At 42.9% G+C, this 16,018-nt stretch overlaps 1 protein-coding gene across 3 annotated transcripts in view; it reads left to right on the top strand.

The window, feature by feature from the left end:
• The window catches only part of CSMD2 (CUB and Sushi multiple domains 2), a 1,533,565-nt gene that overhangs the window by 1,468,405 nt on the left and 49,142 nt on the right, over positions 1-16,018 (top strand). For all 3 annotated transcript variants that reach the window (XM_073615428.1, XM_073615429.1, XM_073615430.1), the window contains 5 exons: positions 10,582-10,764; positions 13,603-13,779; positions 13,936-14,115; positions 15,200-15,373; positions 15,469-15,642. In XM_073615428.1, the coding sequence (XP_073471529.1) occupies positions 10,582-10,764; positions 13,603-13,779; positions 13,936-14,115; positions 15,200-15,373; positions 15,469-15,642 (888 nt within the window). The remainder of the gene's footprint in view (positions 1-10,581; positions 10,765-13,602; positions 13,780-13,935; positions 14,116-15,199; positions 15,374-15,468; positions 15,643-16,018) is intronic.

Genomic DNA, 16,018 nt, shown 5'->3' with positions numbered 1-16,018 from the left:
CTCAGCCACAGTGATCTTTGGGTTCTTATTTACCTCTCTCATCAAGGCTCTTCTCCCCCGATAGCTCAGTTTGGCCGGACGGCCAGCTCTAGGAAGGGTTCTGGTCGTCCCAAATGTCTTCCATTTAAGGATTATGGAGGCCACTATGCTCTTAGGAACCTTAAGTGCAGCAGAAATTTTTTGTAACCTTGGCCAGATCTGTGCCTAGCCACAATTCTGTCTCTGAGCTCTTCAGGCAGTTCCTTTGACCTCATGATTCATATTTGCTCTGACATGCACTGTCAGCTGTAAGGTCTTATATAGACAGGTGTTTGGCTTTCCTAATCAAGTCCAATCAGTATAATCAAACACAGCTGGACTCAAATGAAGGTGTAGAACCATCTCAAGGATGATCAGAAGAAGTGGACAGCACCTGAGTTAAATATATTTAAGTGTTACAGCAAAGGGTCTAAATACTTAGGACCATGTGATATTTCAGTTTTTCTTTTGTAATAAATCTGCAAAAATGTCAACAATTCTGTGTTTTTCTGTCAATATGGGGTGCTGTGTGTACATTAATAAGGAAAAAAATGAACTGAAATGATTTTAGCAAATGGCTGCAATATAACAAAGAGTGAAACATGTAAGGGGGTCTGAATACTTTCCGTCCCCATTGTAGTTTTGCGTGCGTTATTGCCAGTTTAACGCCATATTGTATTGCGTGCGTTACTGCCAGTTTAACGCCATGTTGTTTTACGTGTGTTACTGCCAGTTTAACGGCATATAGTTTTGTGTGCGTTACTGCCAGTTTAACGCCATATAGTTTTGCGTGTGTTACTGGCAATTTAACGCCATATAGTTTTGCGCGCGTTACTGCCTGTTTAACACCATATAGTTTTGCGTGCGTTACTGCTAGTTTAATGCCATATCGCTTTGCGTGCGTTACTGCCAGTGTACCGCCATATCATTTTGCACGTGTTACTGCCAGTTTAGTGCCATATCGTTTTGCGTGCATTACTGCCAGTTTAACGCCATATAGTTTTGTGTGCGTTACTATAAAAGAGTAAATCAGCGCAGATAAGTATGTAAAAAGCACACAGCAGCTGGACACTAGGGTCAACAATCAAATCCCTAAAATAAATAAATGTGCAGATGGTGCAGCGCTAAATATAAACAAACAAACAAAAAATAAAAAATAGTCCGTAAAGCATACAATGAATTCAATCATTCAGGTTCAAATGAGGCACAGAAAGTCCATAGAACATTCAATGAATCCAGTCACTCAGGTGCAGTGATACTGCATGCTGACTTTTCGGTGTACCCTCCACCAATACAAAGGATGGCCTCTCACGTTATGACAGGGACCCTTTAATTATAGAGGGTCATACAAGCGTCCCCTTACGGGTCAACTAAGGATGGAACACAGCAGAAAAACATCCGTCACTTCCGTCATGTAGCAGGGCACTGAAGGGTGGATCAAGGCACTTTCCCGAACGTGTATAATTAAATATGGAACAGAGAAGGGTAACAAAATAGTGCTCTCCGTATAATAAAGTTTATTAGGTAAAAACAAATTGAACACTTACAAGTAAGGCACTTCTCCAGTGCCGGATAAGATAGCATGAATCGATGCGCGATCTGATCTGCTGAAGAAGTCCCCGCCCACTGGGACATAATGCGTCCAGAACGAGGATACGTGACGTCACCCGCGGCCATCGCGCATCCTTCTTTGCTAACACACTATCGATTGCTATCTTATCCGGCACTAGAGAAGTGCCTCACTTGTAAGTGTTCAATTTGTTTTTACCTAATAAACTTTATTATACGGAGAGCACTATTTTGTTACCCTTCTCTGTTCCATATTTAATTATACACATCTGGGAAAGTGCCTTGATCCACCCTTCAGTGCCCTGCTACATGACGGAAGTGACGGATGTTTTTCTGCTGTGTTCCATCCTTAGTTGACCTGTAAGGGAACGCTTGTATGACCCTCTATAATTAAAGGGTCCCTGTCATAAGGTGAAAGGCCATCCTTTGTATTGGTGGAGGGTACACCGAAAAGTCACTGAGGTTAGCATGCAGTATCACCACACCTGAGTGATTGGATTCATTGAATGTTCTATGGACTTTCTGTGCCTCATTTGAACCTGAATGATTGAATTCATTGGACTTTTTTTATTTTTTGTTTGTTTATATTTAGCGCTGCACCATCTGCACATTTATTTGTGTGCGTTACTGCCAGTTTAACGCCATATAGTTTTGTGCGTTACTGCCAGTTTAATGCCATATTGTTTTGCGTGCGTTACTGCCAGTTTAATGCCATATAGTTCTGTGTGCGTTACTGCCAGTTTAACGCCATATAGTTCTGTGCATCACTGTACATTTGGCGCATTATATTGCAATATATTATATTGTATCCGTGGAGTGTGTCTGTGTAGCGTGAGTACTCAAATTAAAGGTCACCAAACTTCTCTTTACATTGATTAAAGTGCATCTACGTACAGATTTCAACTTCTCCTTTACATTTGCTTATAAGCACAGCCCCCTCCCAATAATGTCTGGGAGAACAACAAGGAGAGAGGCAGACGTTCCCTTGGCACTGTAAGGGGGCCATCAACAAATGTGTCCACAGGCAAAGGTGGACGTGAAGGTCAGTCCTCAGGCAGGGCATCATTTCCTCTGTTTAGTGAGTTTGCCCATGCTATCCAGCCACAGCATGCAGAGGAGGTGGTGGACTGGTTTACTAAACCTTCCTCATCCTCCTCATCCTCTGTCACACAAGCAGAGATAAGTGTGCAGTCCCCTGCAGTTGCCAGAGTGGATAAACCTGCCTCCTTGTCCACATCTATTCCTGCCATAGCTCTAACATCAGCCATTGAGGAGTCAGCTGAGTTATTTGACCACAGCATCAGCCACTTGCTCCTTGATGATGCCCAGCCATTACTGGATTCAGATGCTGGTTGTGAAATTGAGGATGACAGGAACATGAGCCTAGAGAGAGGGAGGAACACTGGTAGACAAATTGGCATTCATGTTCCCCAAGCCACAGTGTATTGCCAAGTTGTCTCCAGTGGTAATGATGAAGATGGAGGAGATGGAGATGATGATGACGATGAGGTCACTGATGCGACTTGCCAGACAGAGCAGAGGAGGAAACTGAAGGTGAGGCGGCACAACCCCAAGGAGGTCGACATCAAGAAAGAGTAGAGAGCAGCCACCCTATTCCATCACATTCTGCAGCTGTTATCTCCCGGCCCACTCCCCACAGCTCAGCTGTCTGGGCGTTTTTCAGCACATCTGCAGCAGATCGCACTGTTGCTATCTGCAAACTGTGTCACAGGCACATCAAACATGGCAAAAACACCAACCATTTGGGTAACACATGCCTAACAAGGCATTTAAGGTCCAACCACTCAGCCTGTTGGCAAGAGCACCTAAAAGCCACACAAATCTGTCCCTCCTCCTCCTTACCCACTTCAGTCTGCCCCTGCGATACCGAGTCATTACCTTTCAGCAGCCTCCACTGACAGGGATGATGGTATTGTACAGGGTGTCCAAGGTCCTAGCAGCTCATCTACCAACAGCACACCACCAGCTGTAGACTGAAGCCAGCAAATTTCTCTGCCCCATCTTCTGCAGCGGAAAAAAAATACAGTCCCTGCCACCCACATGCCCAGCGCCTGAATGCAAGATTGTCAAAGCTGTTGGCTCTCCAACTTCTGCCTTTCAGCCTGGTGGATTCTGCCCCTTCAGTGAATTCGCACAATGTGCTGTACCACAATGGCAGGTTCCCAGTCGATACTACTTTTCACATAAGGCCATTCCATCTCTCTACCATCACATGGAAGGGAATATTCTGGCATCATTGGGCAAGGTAGACAGCCGTAAAATCCACCTTACTGCTGACACCTGGTCCAGCAAGCATGGGCAGGGACTATATATTTCGTTCACAGCACACTGGGTAATGCTGCTTGCAACTCGAAACGATGCAGGACAGGGCTCAGTGCTGCAGCTTGTTGTGCCCCCACATCTCCATACAGCTGGTGATGATGCCAGACCTGTGAGCTCTACCCCCTCCTCCTCCTTCTCCTCCGCCACCTCCATGCTCTTCTCTGCAGAACTGTCCTATGAACATCAGGTACCCCCTAAGCGTTCAAAGGGCTTTTCCCAGAGTCAGGCTAAAAGGTGCCATTCAGTGCTTCAGGTAGTATGTTTAGGGGACAGGAACCACACCGGAGCAGAGATTCTTGCAGCTCTGCAAGGACAGGCCCAGAGGTGGTTCACACCATGCCAGCTAGAGCCAGGAATGGTGGTGTCCGATAATGGCTCAAACCTCCTGTCTGCCCTTAGACAGGGGAAGTTGACACATGTGCCATGCCTGGCACATGTCCTCAATTTGGTGGTGCAGCGTTTCCTAAGTACGTACCCAGGGTTGCAAGATCACCATTTGAGGAGGCCACAAGGATGGTGAGCAGTGACAGTGCATGCATCAGTGACACAATCCCTGTTTGTGTTGCTGCTGGAGCAGACTCTGCATGGCATTATGGACTCTGCGTGGCATTATGGAGGCAGAGCAGCAGGAGGAAGAGAAGGATTTCCTTTCCTCTCAAGGCCCACTTTATGCAGACACTATCATTCCTATGTCACAGAACACACAGGAGGAGAGAGGGGAGGAGGATGAGGAGGAGGGTTCTGGCACTTTCATAGGCTTTGAAGAAGAGGAAGACATGCGTCAATCTGTAAGCGATGGCTTTCCAACCCCAGGACCATTGGGAGTAGTACGTGGCTGGGAGGAGGAAGTTCCAGATGCTGTCATCCTGAGTGACCCCGAGGAATCTGCTTCTCAAGCCTCTGCAAATTTGAGGAGCATGGGCAACCTTGTGCTTCAAAGCCTGCAAAAGGACCCAAGAATACATGGCATAAAGGAAAAGGATGATTACTGGTTGGCAACCCTCCTTGACCACCGTTATAAGGGGAAGGTCTCTGAACTCATCCGCCTAAGTGAGGCATTTCGGAATTTTTTTAGTCCTCACCACCCAGGGCTGTCAGCTTCCACATCCCACCGGCAGCGTCTGCATCACATGGTGGACAATTACCTCGGGGCCAAAACAGAGACAGAGAGCTTTCCAGCTGACGATCCACTGGCTTACTGGGTCATGAGAATAGACCACTGGCCAGGACTTGCCCAGTATGCTATTGAGTTGTTGGGCTGCCCTGCATCCAGTGTGCTTTCAGAATGGGCATTCAGTGCTGCAGGAGGTTTCGTTACTTTTCATGGAACGCATCTGTCCACAAACTCTGTGGACCGTTTCACTTTTATAAAAATGAATCAGTCCTGGATTACCAGCTATGAAGCCCCTGATGCCAATGTCACTGATTAAGTCTTTTTGGGATGTGGAATCTCTGTAGGACTTCGAGGCTGCCTAGCTTTGAGGGTGTTCAATCATTTCATCTGGAAGAATGTTTTTGGTATAGGTTTCATGGGCACAATTAACACCCAAAGACCAATTTTTCTGCACCTGTCTGACAGGTGCATATCATTGCAATTTTTTACAGCAAGACAAATTCTTGCTTACATCAAGAGTACCTCTATAGGGTTATGGTGGGAAGGCTCCACCAATACCCAAAGACCAATTTTTCTGCACCTGTTTGACAGGTGCATATCATTGCAATTTTTTTACAGCAAGGCAAATTCTTGCTTTCATCAAGATTATCTCTATAGGGTTACGGTGGGAAGGCGCCACAGACACCCAAAGACCAATTTTAACGCACCCGTTACTTCTATCCAAAGTCAAAGTGACACCAGAATGTATCCAAAAAATCTCTAATCTTGTTCCCAGTGCACTACATTGTGGCCTCATCATACATACTGGCTCCCCAGCTGTTGCTGAGCAAAATAAAGGCAGCTTGAAGGAAAAATTTTTTTTTTTTTGGCTTTATAAATTCAGTTATTGCTGCAGCAGATTATAGATATGGTACAGATCTGCCACTTTACAGTTAGACTAAGGGGACCCCCCTGGCACTATATTGGAAGGAATGTTTTATTCTTTAGGCTTTCCATGTCCCCCAGGGCAGGACCCGGACCCCTATAACCATTGTATGCCTAATTACTTGCATTAAAGCCTTCAAAATGGGCACTTTTGATATTTGATGTTCAGGTCCCATTGACTTTAATTGGGTTCGTTGTTCGGGTCTGAACGTTCATGGTGTTCGGATGTTCTGGTCCGAACCAAACAGGGGTCCGTTCGGCCCATCCCTATAGACTAAAAGATGTTTATACCTGCGTGACTTAGGAGTTAGTAAGCCACCACTCTAAAATAGTGCACAAAAATAGACTACAAGCAAGTTGAAGGAAAAATAATTAAATGTATTAAGGCAATGGCACTAAATGAGGCATAAATCAGTAAACAGATAATTATACTGACCGAAGAGCACTATAATGGATGAACAATCATGGACCCACTAACTGGCACTTAAAACACTTAAAACCAAGTTATAAATGAGTTATCACTAGAGTCTCTAGAACAGTGGTTCTCAGCCTGGGGGTCGGGACCCCTCGGGGGTCGAATGACGATTTGCCAGGGGTCACTGAATCCTGGGCTGTTCCTGAAGCCTGAACTGCTCTCCCAGCCTTTGAGGCTGCCCAGAAGGGCTGTCCCTGGAGCCTGTGGCTACCCAGCTGGGCTGTTCCTGGAGCCCGTGTCCGCCCACTCAGCCTCTCTACAGCCGCCCATTCAGTTCACAGCATGGTTGGGGGCAGAGACTAGAGGTCAGCTGACTGGTGAGGAATGTGAAGTGGGAGGGGCTGAAGGAGACCCTATCTCCTGATTTCAGCATAGGTGTCCCTGCTTCAAGACACCGTCCCCACTACAGTTCTCAGGTCAGCAGATGACTTTGATCAAGAGCACCTAAGTTGACTGATCAGAAATCCCACCAGCACTGCCATAGATCCCACCCCCCATCAGCACTGCCACTCATCCCATCCCCCCCCCCCCCCAAGTATTAAGATAAGAAAATAAAAATAGAGAATACATGGAAGGGAGAGGAAAAGAGGGGGAGGAACAAAGAGAAAGAATAAGAGAGAACAAAAAAGACGGCGAGAGAGGGATGGGGAAAAAAAAAAAAAGAAGAAATTAGGATAAAGATAGATAAAAGAGAAAGAAAGGAGAGAAAAAAAAGAAAGAGTGGTACATCCTAAGTGAAGGGACTCAGGGAGCGCTAAATATCCGTGGGTTAAGGGTGCAAATTACTTGTTTTGCCTTGGGTGCTGAGAACCCACGCTACGAAAATAATTTTACCATCAGGGGTCCCCTCAACTTTATCAAGGGGTCGCGGTACAAGTAAGGTTGAGAACCACTGCTCTAGAATGACATCAACTAACTCAGAGGAATAATAGGGGCCATGTGTGTCCACTATGCATTTAACCCCCACAGCAGATGAGAGTATGCGTTCCTAGTGTATGGGGTACCCCTTAAAGATGGTGGAAAATGCCTGGGGCCTAATAGCTAATGTTGGCTTTCAGTGGGGCCCTTCTAGGTGTGCACTGTCCCTTTAAGAGCGTTATTAGTGAATGTAGAAGGCATTAACTCTGTGTGGCGAGAGTTTAAGATGTTTAGTTCAGCTCACCACTCCTGGCAGGCACCTAATCTGGTCCCAAAGGCCTGGCAGTCCATAGGTTCCAGAAGTCAGGTTCCAGATCCTCACACAAGGTGCAGTCTCCCAGCTCCAGTCCTAGAAATGAGGCAACCCTCTCCCTCTAGCTCATTCTCTGGGTAGATTGGCAGACTCGGAAGGAGGTTCTCTCTCCTGGATTTAAGTGGGCAGGCACAGAAGCAGGTCATCTCAGCTCCTCTCCCTGGCTCCAGCTGCTAGGATGCAGAGCACAGACCCCGACAATAGGTCTGCATCCTTTGCTCGCCTCCTTAGACAGGCCCCAATCTCTCTGTTTGCCTGGGAAAATGGTGAAGCTTTCCTCCTCCAGGTGCAAAGATTTGTGGAATTGAAGTTCACAGCCCGTTAGCCCCCATTGACAAGTATGGTGACATTCCCTTTCAAGAACTACAATTCCCATAGTCCACTGTGTCTGCAAAGCAGTCCTTTCTTATGTTCCCCATTGGCTCTCACTCCCCTGCCCTCTGATTGTATCTGAGCTACACTGCCAGAAGTGGGGGGAGGGAGTGACAGGAGCCTGCAGAGTTTTACAAAGAGCCACTTAAAGCAGGGAAACTCTGGGTGAGAGGAAAGCCTGCAGCCTTCAAACACAGCCAACTGTTACACAGCAGGAGAGATAGCAAGGAGGGAGGGGGCGGGGGCAAGCAGGGCTTGAGGAGAGTCCACACAAACCCACTCTTTCCCACAGATCCCAGCAGGGGATGAGCGAGCCAGCACAAACACATGCACAATCCCAACACTCATAAAAGCAGTTCAGCGAGACGGGAGAGGGAGAAATCCCAGTTATATTCCTCTCCCCTTGCACAGCTTCTCAGCAGGTGGTGGGGCTAGGTGGGAATCGGCTGCACCCGGCTACATTAATAACATCAGCCTTTTAGGTTTACGGTCAATGGGAAAACTGGCAGCATGATGAAATAAGACGTAGCTTTCTGCCCTACCAGAAAGTTAGCTGCCCAAAGGCCAGTGGTGTGTGGCCTTTCTTCAAAGCTTGGCCTGATTATTATCCATGACCTTAAACACAGCAATATGCTAGAATATAATGCCCAGACTATGTGTCACTTCCTATGTTTCCTGCAGTGTTTGATAACCTTGAAACATTATTTGAAATTTTATGTCTATGTTCCCCTCTCTACGGTATGTTTTTCTCTGTCCCTTCGTTTTTATGAATCTGCCCTGAAGTTTTATGTCACAACTCATAAACCCTAGATCTTTATGGTCTGTGTTTTAGGCAGCAGTAAAAGGAAAAGAAATCAGTTAAGTGTTTTAGAAAGATTAATGTGAGTGCTGGCATAAAAATCAGTGATTAACCCCTTGTGCTCTAGAATATGCCAATCTTATGTATTGATGTCTTTTCTTTAGACAGTGTATCATTGGTTTGGTTCAAATAAAAATTTTTGAGAGTATAATATAAAAATGTTGGTGGGTTAAAGTATAGAAACTTTAGCAGTAACAAAGCTCAAATGCATACTAGCCAGAAGAAAAGGTCAAATGCATACTAGCCAGAAGAAAAGTATCTCCATTTTCCCCCCTGAATTAAAAAAAAGACCACCTGAAATCATTGTGATTGCAAAGGACATGTCTTCGTAGTTTTTGAGTATCTTGCATAAATACTGTTTAAGGTTTGACCTCAGTTCCAACACTAAGTTGATATTTATTGCTCAATACATGACACATCTTCAAATGGTTTATACCAACTATACACTGTTCTTGAAAAAAATATTGTTCATCTTTCTACTGATTACCTTCTTCTTAGTTAGTGTTTCAATAAAGGAAGAGGAACAATGTGGCTTACCTAAACTTGAACTTGTTATTAAGTCTTACTTTACTAATAACAGTGCTTTAGACAAAGAAAAACACTGCGCTTTCATTATGCTGTAACTGGGCACAAGTCATATTTTTGTACAGCCTAAAATAACCCAGAAGTGTTCAAGCTCTGGAACCTAGGTCTAAACCTAGTTCTGGCATCAAAGTCTTGGTATACCTCTAGTCTATTACTATGCAGTGGGACATATTAGTGGACAATAGAAAAACTCCCCATCAGATTGCGATGGGTCAATGGTCATGTCAGACTGTAATTGAGGCTCTGCTTTCCTAGAGTGTCCATGTTCATGCAAATTGAAATCCTGCATTTAAACTGATTCAGGGGCAGAACCTACTTGTTAATTTTCTTTCTGGAATTCATCTTGTGTAGCTGACTTTCTACTGGCTGAGTCCTCATAGTTGTTGGAATGCTCAGCCTCTGAATAACTCAAAATGTGAAAATGCCAGCCACTGTACTTCATGACACAGTTGCTGCCTTGTCCCCATGACCATGGCAGCCTTGTCTACACACATTGAGGCATCGGGAGGGAGGTTGCAGAGCACAGTGTAGTGACAGGAAATTGCAGGCCTGCTCACTTGCTTTTTTCACCAAGGCATTGTTGTAGTATATCAGGCAATCCCTATTCCTTTACTAAGTTGTAGTTTTATAGGAACCTTGGTAATATAAAAAGTAACACATCAGAGTTATGATCAAATACACTCAGTAGCTCCTTGCAGTATTTCATGTGCAGAGAACATTCGGTATCAAAGTGTCAGAACTAAGAAGTTTCCCACAGACACCCATCAAACTGAGCATCTAATTAGAACCACTGCATATATACAAAGAAGTATAATGCACAGTCTTCAGGAAACATATACATTCACCACACACCTCAGAAACTTTGTGAATCCTGGCTGCAGTGCTTTATACAGAACTTAAATTAAGTGGCTTATTTTCTTACTTTAGAACATTTGGAATACTTGCTAACTGGCATAAGCAGTTTGGTTTCACTTGCCACCTCTAATTGCTCTTCAGTTGTGGTATACAGTAAAGACATTTTCCTAGTATGAAGCATGTACATAACATCAATTACAAGTGTACCAGTCATATTATGCTATCTTCTGTTGCAGGTGGAAATGCTGGGGAGTGTGGAGACCCTGGAGTGCCATCACATGGGATTCGGCAAGGTGATGACTTTACTATTGATGGAGTTGTGCGATTCAGTTGTGAGGCTGGATATATTCTGCGAGGGTCTGCAGAGAGGAAGTGTCTGATAAATGGATCCTGGAGTGGATTTCAGCCAGAGTGTGAAGGTATGACACTTGAACCAATGTATTTAGAATTAACATTCATTTGACTGATAATCTAGGATGGTAAAGTTCTTTTTTCTTGGTAAAGTGGTTGTAAAGGCTAAAAGTTTTTTTACCTTAATGCATTATCTGTATTAAAGTAAAAGACATTTTATTTACAACTGCCCTCCCCAAATACTTTCTTGAGCTCAATCTCGGTCCAGTGCTGTCCTGAGAGCAGCAAAGCTGTTCTCTCTCTCCTGCCTCACTGGACTGTGTGTCAATAGATGCAAACAGTATGGCTCAGGATCAAGCTCTCAAAAGCAGATTGCTAGGGGGGATACTGGAAGGCAGGAGGAGCCCAGAGCATCAACAGGGGAGCCCAGAAAAGGGAGATCAGGACTGCTCTGTGCAAAACCATTGTGAAGAGCATGTAAGTGTAATATGTTTATTATTATTAAAAAAAAAAAAAATTACAATTACTTTAAGTAAGCCAATAAATAGATTGTATATTTCACAGTGCTCTTTTTCCTCTGTTTTCAAGTCCACACAACAGCATTTACTTGTGCATGAAGCTTCTGGTGAATCTAGGCATCTTAGGTGGCCTTTATCTGCTGTTGCTCCTTAGACATTTGACATATTTTTAATGTGGAGAATCCATTGTCGATTAATGTTTTACATAGTGATTGTTGCCAAATTTGTATTGAAGAACATTTTTCAGTGAATTAGCAGTGAATATACCATGAATGGATGCCACTAATGTTCATGTTGCACAGTGCTGAACCTGTGTTTTTACACACGTCCAATGCTACTGACAGTAAATAAGATTTGCTTTTCTCATTTTATAGTACAACAGATATTCACCATAGTAAAGTAAGTGCATTCCAAGTCAGTATTCAAGAGAACAAACCAACAAGAATTTGAAACACATGTAATACACATACTGGAAGGGATTACGTGGATTTTATTATATAAAGTAGATTGAACACATTTGCCATAAAAAAAACCTTGCTTGTATGCAAAATGGCAAATTAAAGCACTAAAATAATAGTCCCACTCCTGAGACATTTCTTGCTTGATGGGTCACTAAAGTAATTTGCATTAGATAGATAGATAGATAGATAGATAGATAGATAGATAGATAGATAGATAGATAGATAGATAGATAGATAGATAGATAGATAGACAGACATAGTCATCTATGCACTTTTTTTAAAGTGGCACTAAACAATATCCTTAATCTCCAAAAATAATTTATACATATCCTTACTTAAAGCAGAACTTCACCCAAAAGGGCACTGGATCACTGGACAGGTGAGTGTGTGGTTATTAAAAGTCAGCAGCTACATTTTTTGTAGCTGTTGACCTTTTGGAACCTGGCTAAAGCTCCTCTTTAATGTCCCTCTAATATTTTTTTTTTATTAAAGTGGAAGTGTAAGCAAATACTAAGCCTATTATAACTACCCTGTAAAGGAAAGAAGTGTATCGTTATCTATGCTGAGGGCAATCCGGTCACATGATCTTTTCAGTGACTGGCTTCAGTGAAGAGGAGAGAGTAGCGTCAACGACTGCAGAGCCTGACCGATGACGTCACCCATCAGCTTATTATGGAGCATCCGTTGCCAGCTGTCCCCCCCCCCCCATACACTAAAACCAGCACTGGAAGCTGATCATGTGACCGGACTGGAGCACCCTCAGAATAGGTAAGTATACAGATTTATCCTTTCCCAGGCTAGATAGAATAGGCTTAGAATAGGGGTGGGAGTAGGTTTAGGGTTGGATAGTATTTGACTGGAATTCTAACGTGCACTGCTTGTTTGCAACGAGCAGTGCACGTAAAAATCCTATAGTTCATAGTCTATAGTCCCTAGTCCATCTAGGGATCAAGCAAGAGAGGGTGTCTATGTTCCTACATACAGTGGGAACGTGGAGAATGAACGTAGCCACTCTCTAACAGGAAGTCAGATCACAGCAGCAAAATAAATAGGGATTTGGAAGAAACTGATAGCAATAGAAGCTACTTTTTTGTATTAAGAATACATATAGAATTTGTTCTTTTAAACCAGAGTTTAGTGTTATTTTAAGGTTTTAAATAAGTGTGGCTTGCACATCAGGTGACTTCCTTATCATATTCCTCTGGGGAAGATTTTATAGGTTTACATCATCAATCAAGGAACTTGATGGTGTCTACCTTATCCAATGTGCATATATTAGCAGATGGTAAAAATAACAGCTCTAAGCAGCACATACAAATTGCAATCACTAAGAATAGCTTAGCATGTAATAAAAAGTATCCTCCTCTTGATTAGTTTTGCTCTAAGAAGTCAGTAAATGAGGATATTGGGGGGGGGGGGGGTGTCAACACAGCTCGTGCACCATGAATGGGATAGTCTCTCTGCTTTTTTCTCTGTCAATGTCACTTTGCAGTAATAGGAGTGGCTTCCACACCCCACTTGCTTTAGTTCTGTGCCTGCGGGTGCTTTATAATTAAAAACAAAACTGTTCTCTTCTTTGACATTCCCTTCCTCCTCAGTTTCCAATCATTTTCATCATTGGCGCATTAGAGCTATTATAGCTTTGCATTCTTACATTAGAAAAGCAATATTTTAATCCATCAGGAAAGCAAAATGTCTTTTGTTTCCAGAAAAAAAATCCCTGCAGATTATCGTCCAATTGGTCTTCCAGAAAAGAAAAAGAGTATTTTGAGCAGCTAGGGAAAATGGGCAAATTCATGTAAAAGTTTGCACATTTGTTGCTTGATTACTAAGTATTAATTTGCAATTATTGTTCTAAGTGCTGTAAATTAAAATTGGTGTTAATAAAAATTATGAATTGGAAAAAAATTTGCAATTATTTTGGCAGTGATCTCTTGTGGAAATCCAGGCACCCCTAGCAATTCGCGAGTGATCTTCAATGACGGCCTGGTATTTTCTAGTTCTATAGTTTATGAATGCCGTGAAGGCTACTACTTCAGTGGACCCCTGCGCCGGGACTGCACTGTCAATGGTACATGGTCCGGAAGCCCTCCAGAGTGTGCAGGTAAATAAGGAGTTGCTGATTTGATATGGGTAAACTTTTGTAGATAAAGATAACGTGTTCTCATTTATCTTTTAATTGAAATCTCAGAATTTGCCATAATTTTGTGTTTAACAAATCTTGTAATTTTGTGGGGTTTTTTTGTTCTGTTTTACACAGTAATCAATTGTGGGGATCCTGGCACTCCAGCAAATGGTATACGATTGGACAATGATTTCCTGTACAATCGCACAGTGTCCTTCCAGTGTTTGCCTGGATTTATGATGGAGTCAGATCGAGCGCCAACTCTGTACTGTACAAAAGACCGCACCTGGAATGGCACAAAACCTCTCTGCAAAGGTAAGGGAAGTGGCATTGCATCATGTTTGGGAAATGGTTTACTTATAATAGGCTTACATGGAAGTTTGGATGCTTAGAGACACCAGAGTGTCATTGTTAAATGCCTGCAATTTTAACAGAATCAGAAGAGAATTGTGCTACGTATGAGGTAATCAAACGTTTTGAAAACTTCTCTCAATGTTGCATTATTGGAAGAAAACTTAATCATGCTCAAAATTTTGCTTTACAACCTGTTATCCCCTTAAAGGGAAAATATGTGTATTTTATGTTATTATTGGGGTTTTTACCTCTGAGTGACACTAAACAATATCCTTAATCTCCAAAAACAACTCATACATATCCATAACTTAAACAAGAATTCCAAGTTTAAGCTGGCCGAACAAATTATTTCCATTACTAACTGATGTTGCTGCTGGGTGTACGGTAATATACTATCATAGCTGTATGTTCAGCAGCAGCATGGACAACTTCCTGTTTGCTGCTGAAACTAAATAGAGTTGGCCTGAATGCTTCCCAGCCATTCAGGAGAGGCCTTGAATTTTTATCATTAAATGCAATGCTTCCTTTGATTAGATGAGGTGGAAATCATGACTTTATCTAGCCCCCTCTCTGCCTTGACAAATCAGAGGAAGCTTTGTATTCATTGATGAAAAATACAAATTTTCATGTGAATTGTGAAGAAACAATCTGGGCAATTCTATTTAGTTTTAACAGCAGAAGGGAAGTTATATCAAATTTATATGAATTTGAATTTAAATCAAACTGAACTCTTTTACATGTAGATAAAAATAAATATCAATCTTTTGCCTCCCATGAAACTTGTGGGCGACAGCAAAGAAGATGGGTTAAACACCCACACACCACACATAAGCGTTCATGGCTCACTGTATAGTGACCAAGCTGTCCTAGACCACTCAGGATTGGGAGCTTAAGGGGCAGGCTCCTGATCATGTGACTGCTGTGACAGCCAATGTAAATTACAAAAAAAAAAGCGTGCATGGGTATTTTGACAGCCCAGTCCTTGGGATAAAGGATATTGACCTTCACCACTAAGATATAAATATATTTGTTTTCCTGTTGACAGCTATCACCTGCCCCTCTCCCCCCTCAATTCCTAATGGAAAGGCTGTGGGATCAGACTTTCTGTGGGGCTCCAGCCTGTCATACGCCTGCTTAGAAGGTTACCAGCTTTCCTTACCAGCTGTCCTTACCTGTGAGAGTAACAGGACATGGGTAGGAGAGGTTCCACAATGCTTCCGTAAGTGTGCAACTTTGATGTTTAATGGCCTATATGGTACATTGTAGAGAGTATGCAACTGTTACCTAATTATGTTCCTTATTTCTGTTTCATAGCTGTGTTCTGTGGTGATCCTGGAATTCCTCCTCATGCACGAAGGGTTGATAGAGGATTCAGCTATCGTTCTTCCATATCTTTCTCCTGTCCTGCTCCTTTGGTCTTGGTGGGGTCATCACGAAGGTTTTGCCAGTCAGATGGATCTTGGAGCGGAACACAACCCAGTTGCATTGGTGAGCTGCTGGGCATAATGTGATATACTGAATAGGATAAAAGAGAACCAGTCACAATTGGATTTATGCAAGAATCTGATAATTATATCTAATTAAGCCTGATACTTCAAGTACAGCTGCCTTGACAACTGTCATACCTAACATAATTTCTCACAGCACCTGAGTGTACATAACAATGTGAAAAACAGATGTCACACAGTTAAGTATATACATGTATGAGACTCTGTGTGTCAAGCTGAAAAATAAAATGCAAACAAAGTAACTAAAGCTAAAAAAGAGGGGCAAACATACATCTTTCATTAATGAACTTGCACAAATGTAATAATGTAAACCTGTTAAATGCAAGTTTTTGTAACTGTGGTTAAACAAACACATA

The sequence above is a fragment of the Aquarana catesbeiana genome, linkage group LG02 (genome assembly GCF_042186555.1).
Source record: "Aquarana catesbeiana isolate 2022-GZ linkage group LG02, ASM4218655v1, whole genome shotgun sequence".
NCBI lineage: Eukaryota > Metazoa > Chordata > Amphibia > Anura > Ranidae > Aquarana > Aquarana catesbeiana.
The sequence above is the reverse complement of the archived record's forward strand: the minus strand, read 5'-3'. Positions and strand labels throughout refer to the sequence as shown.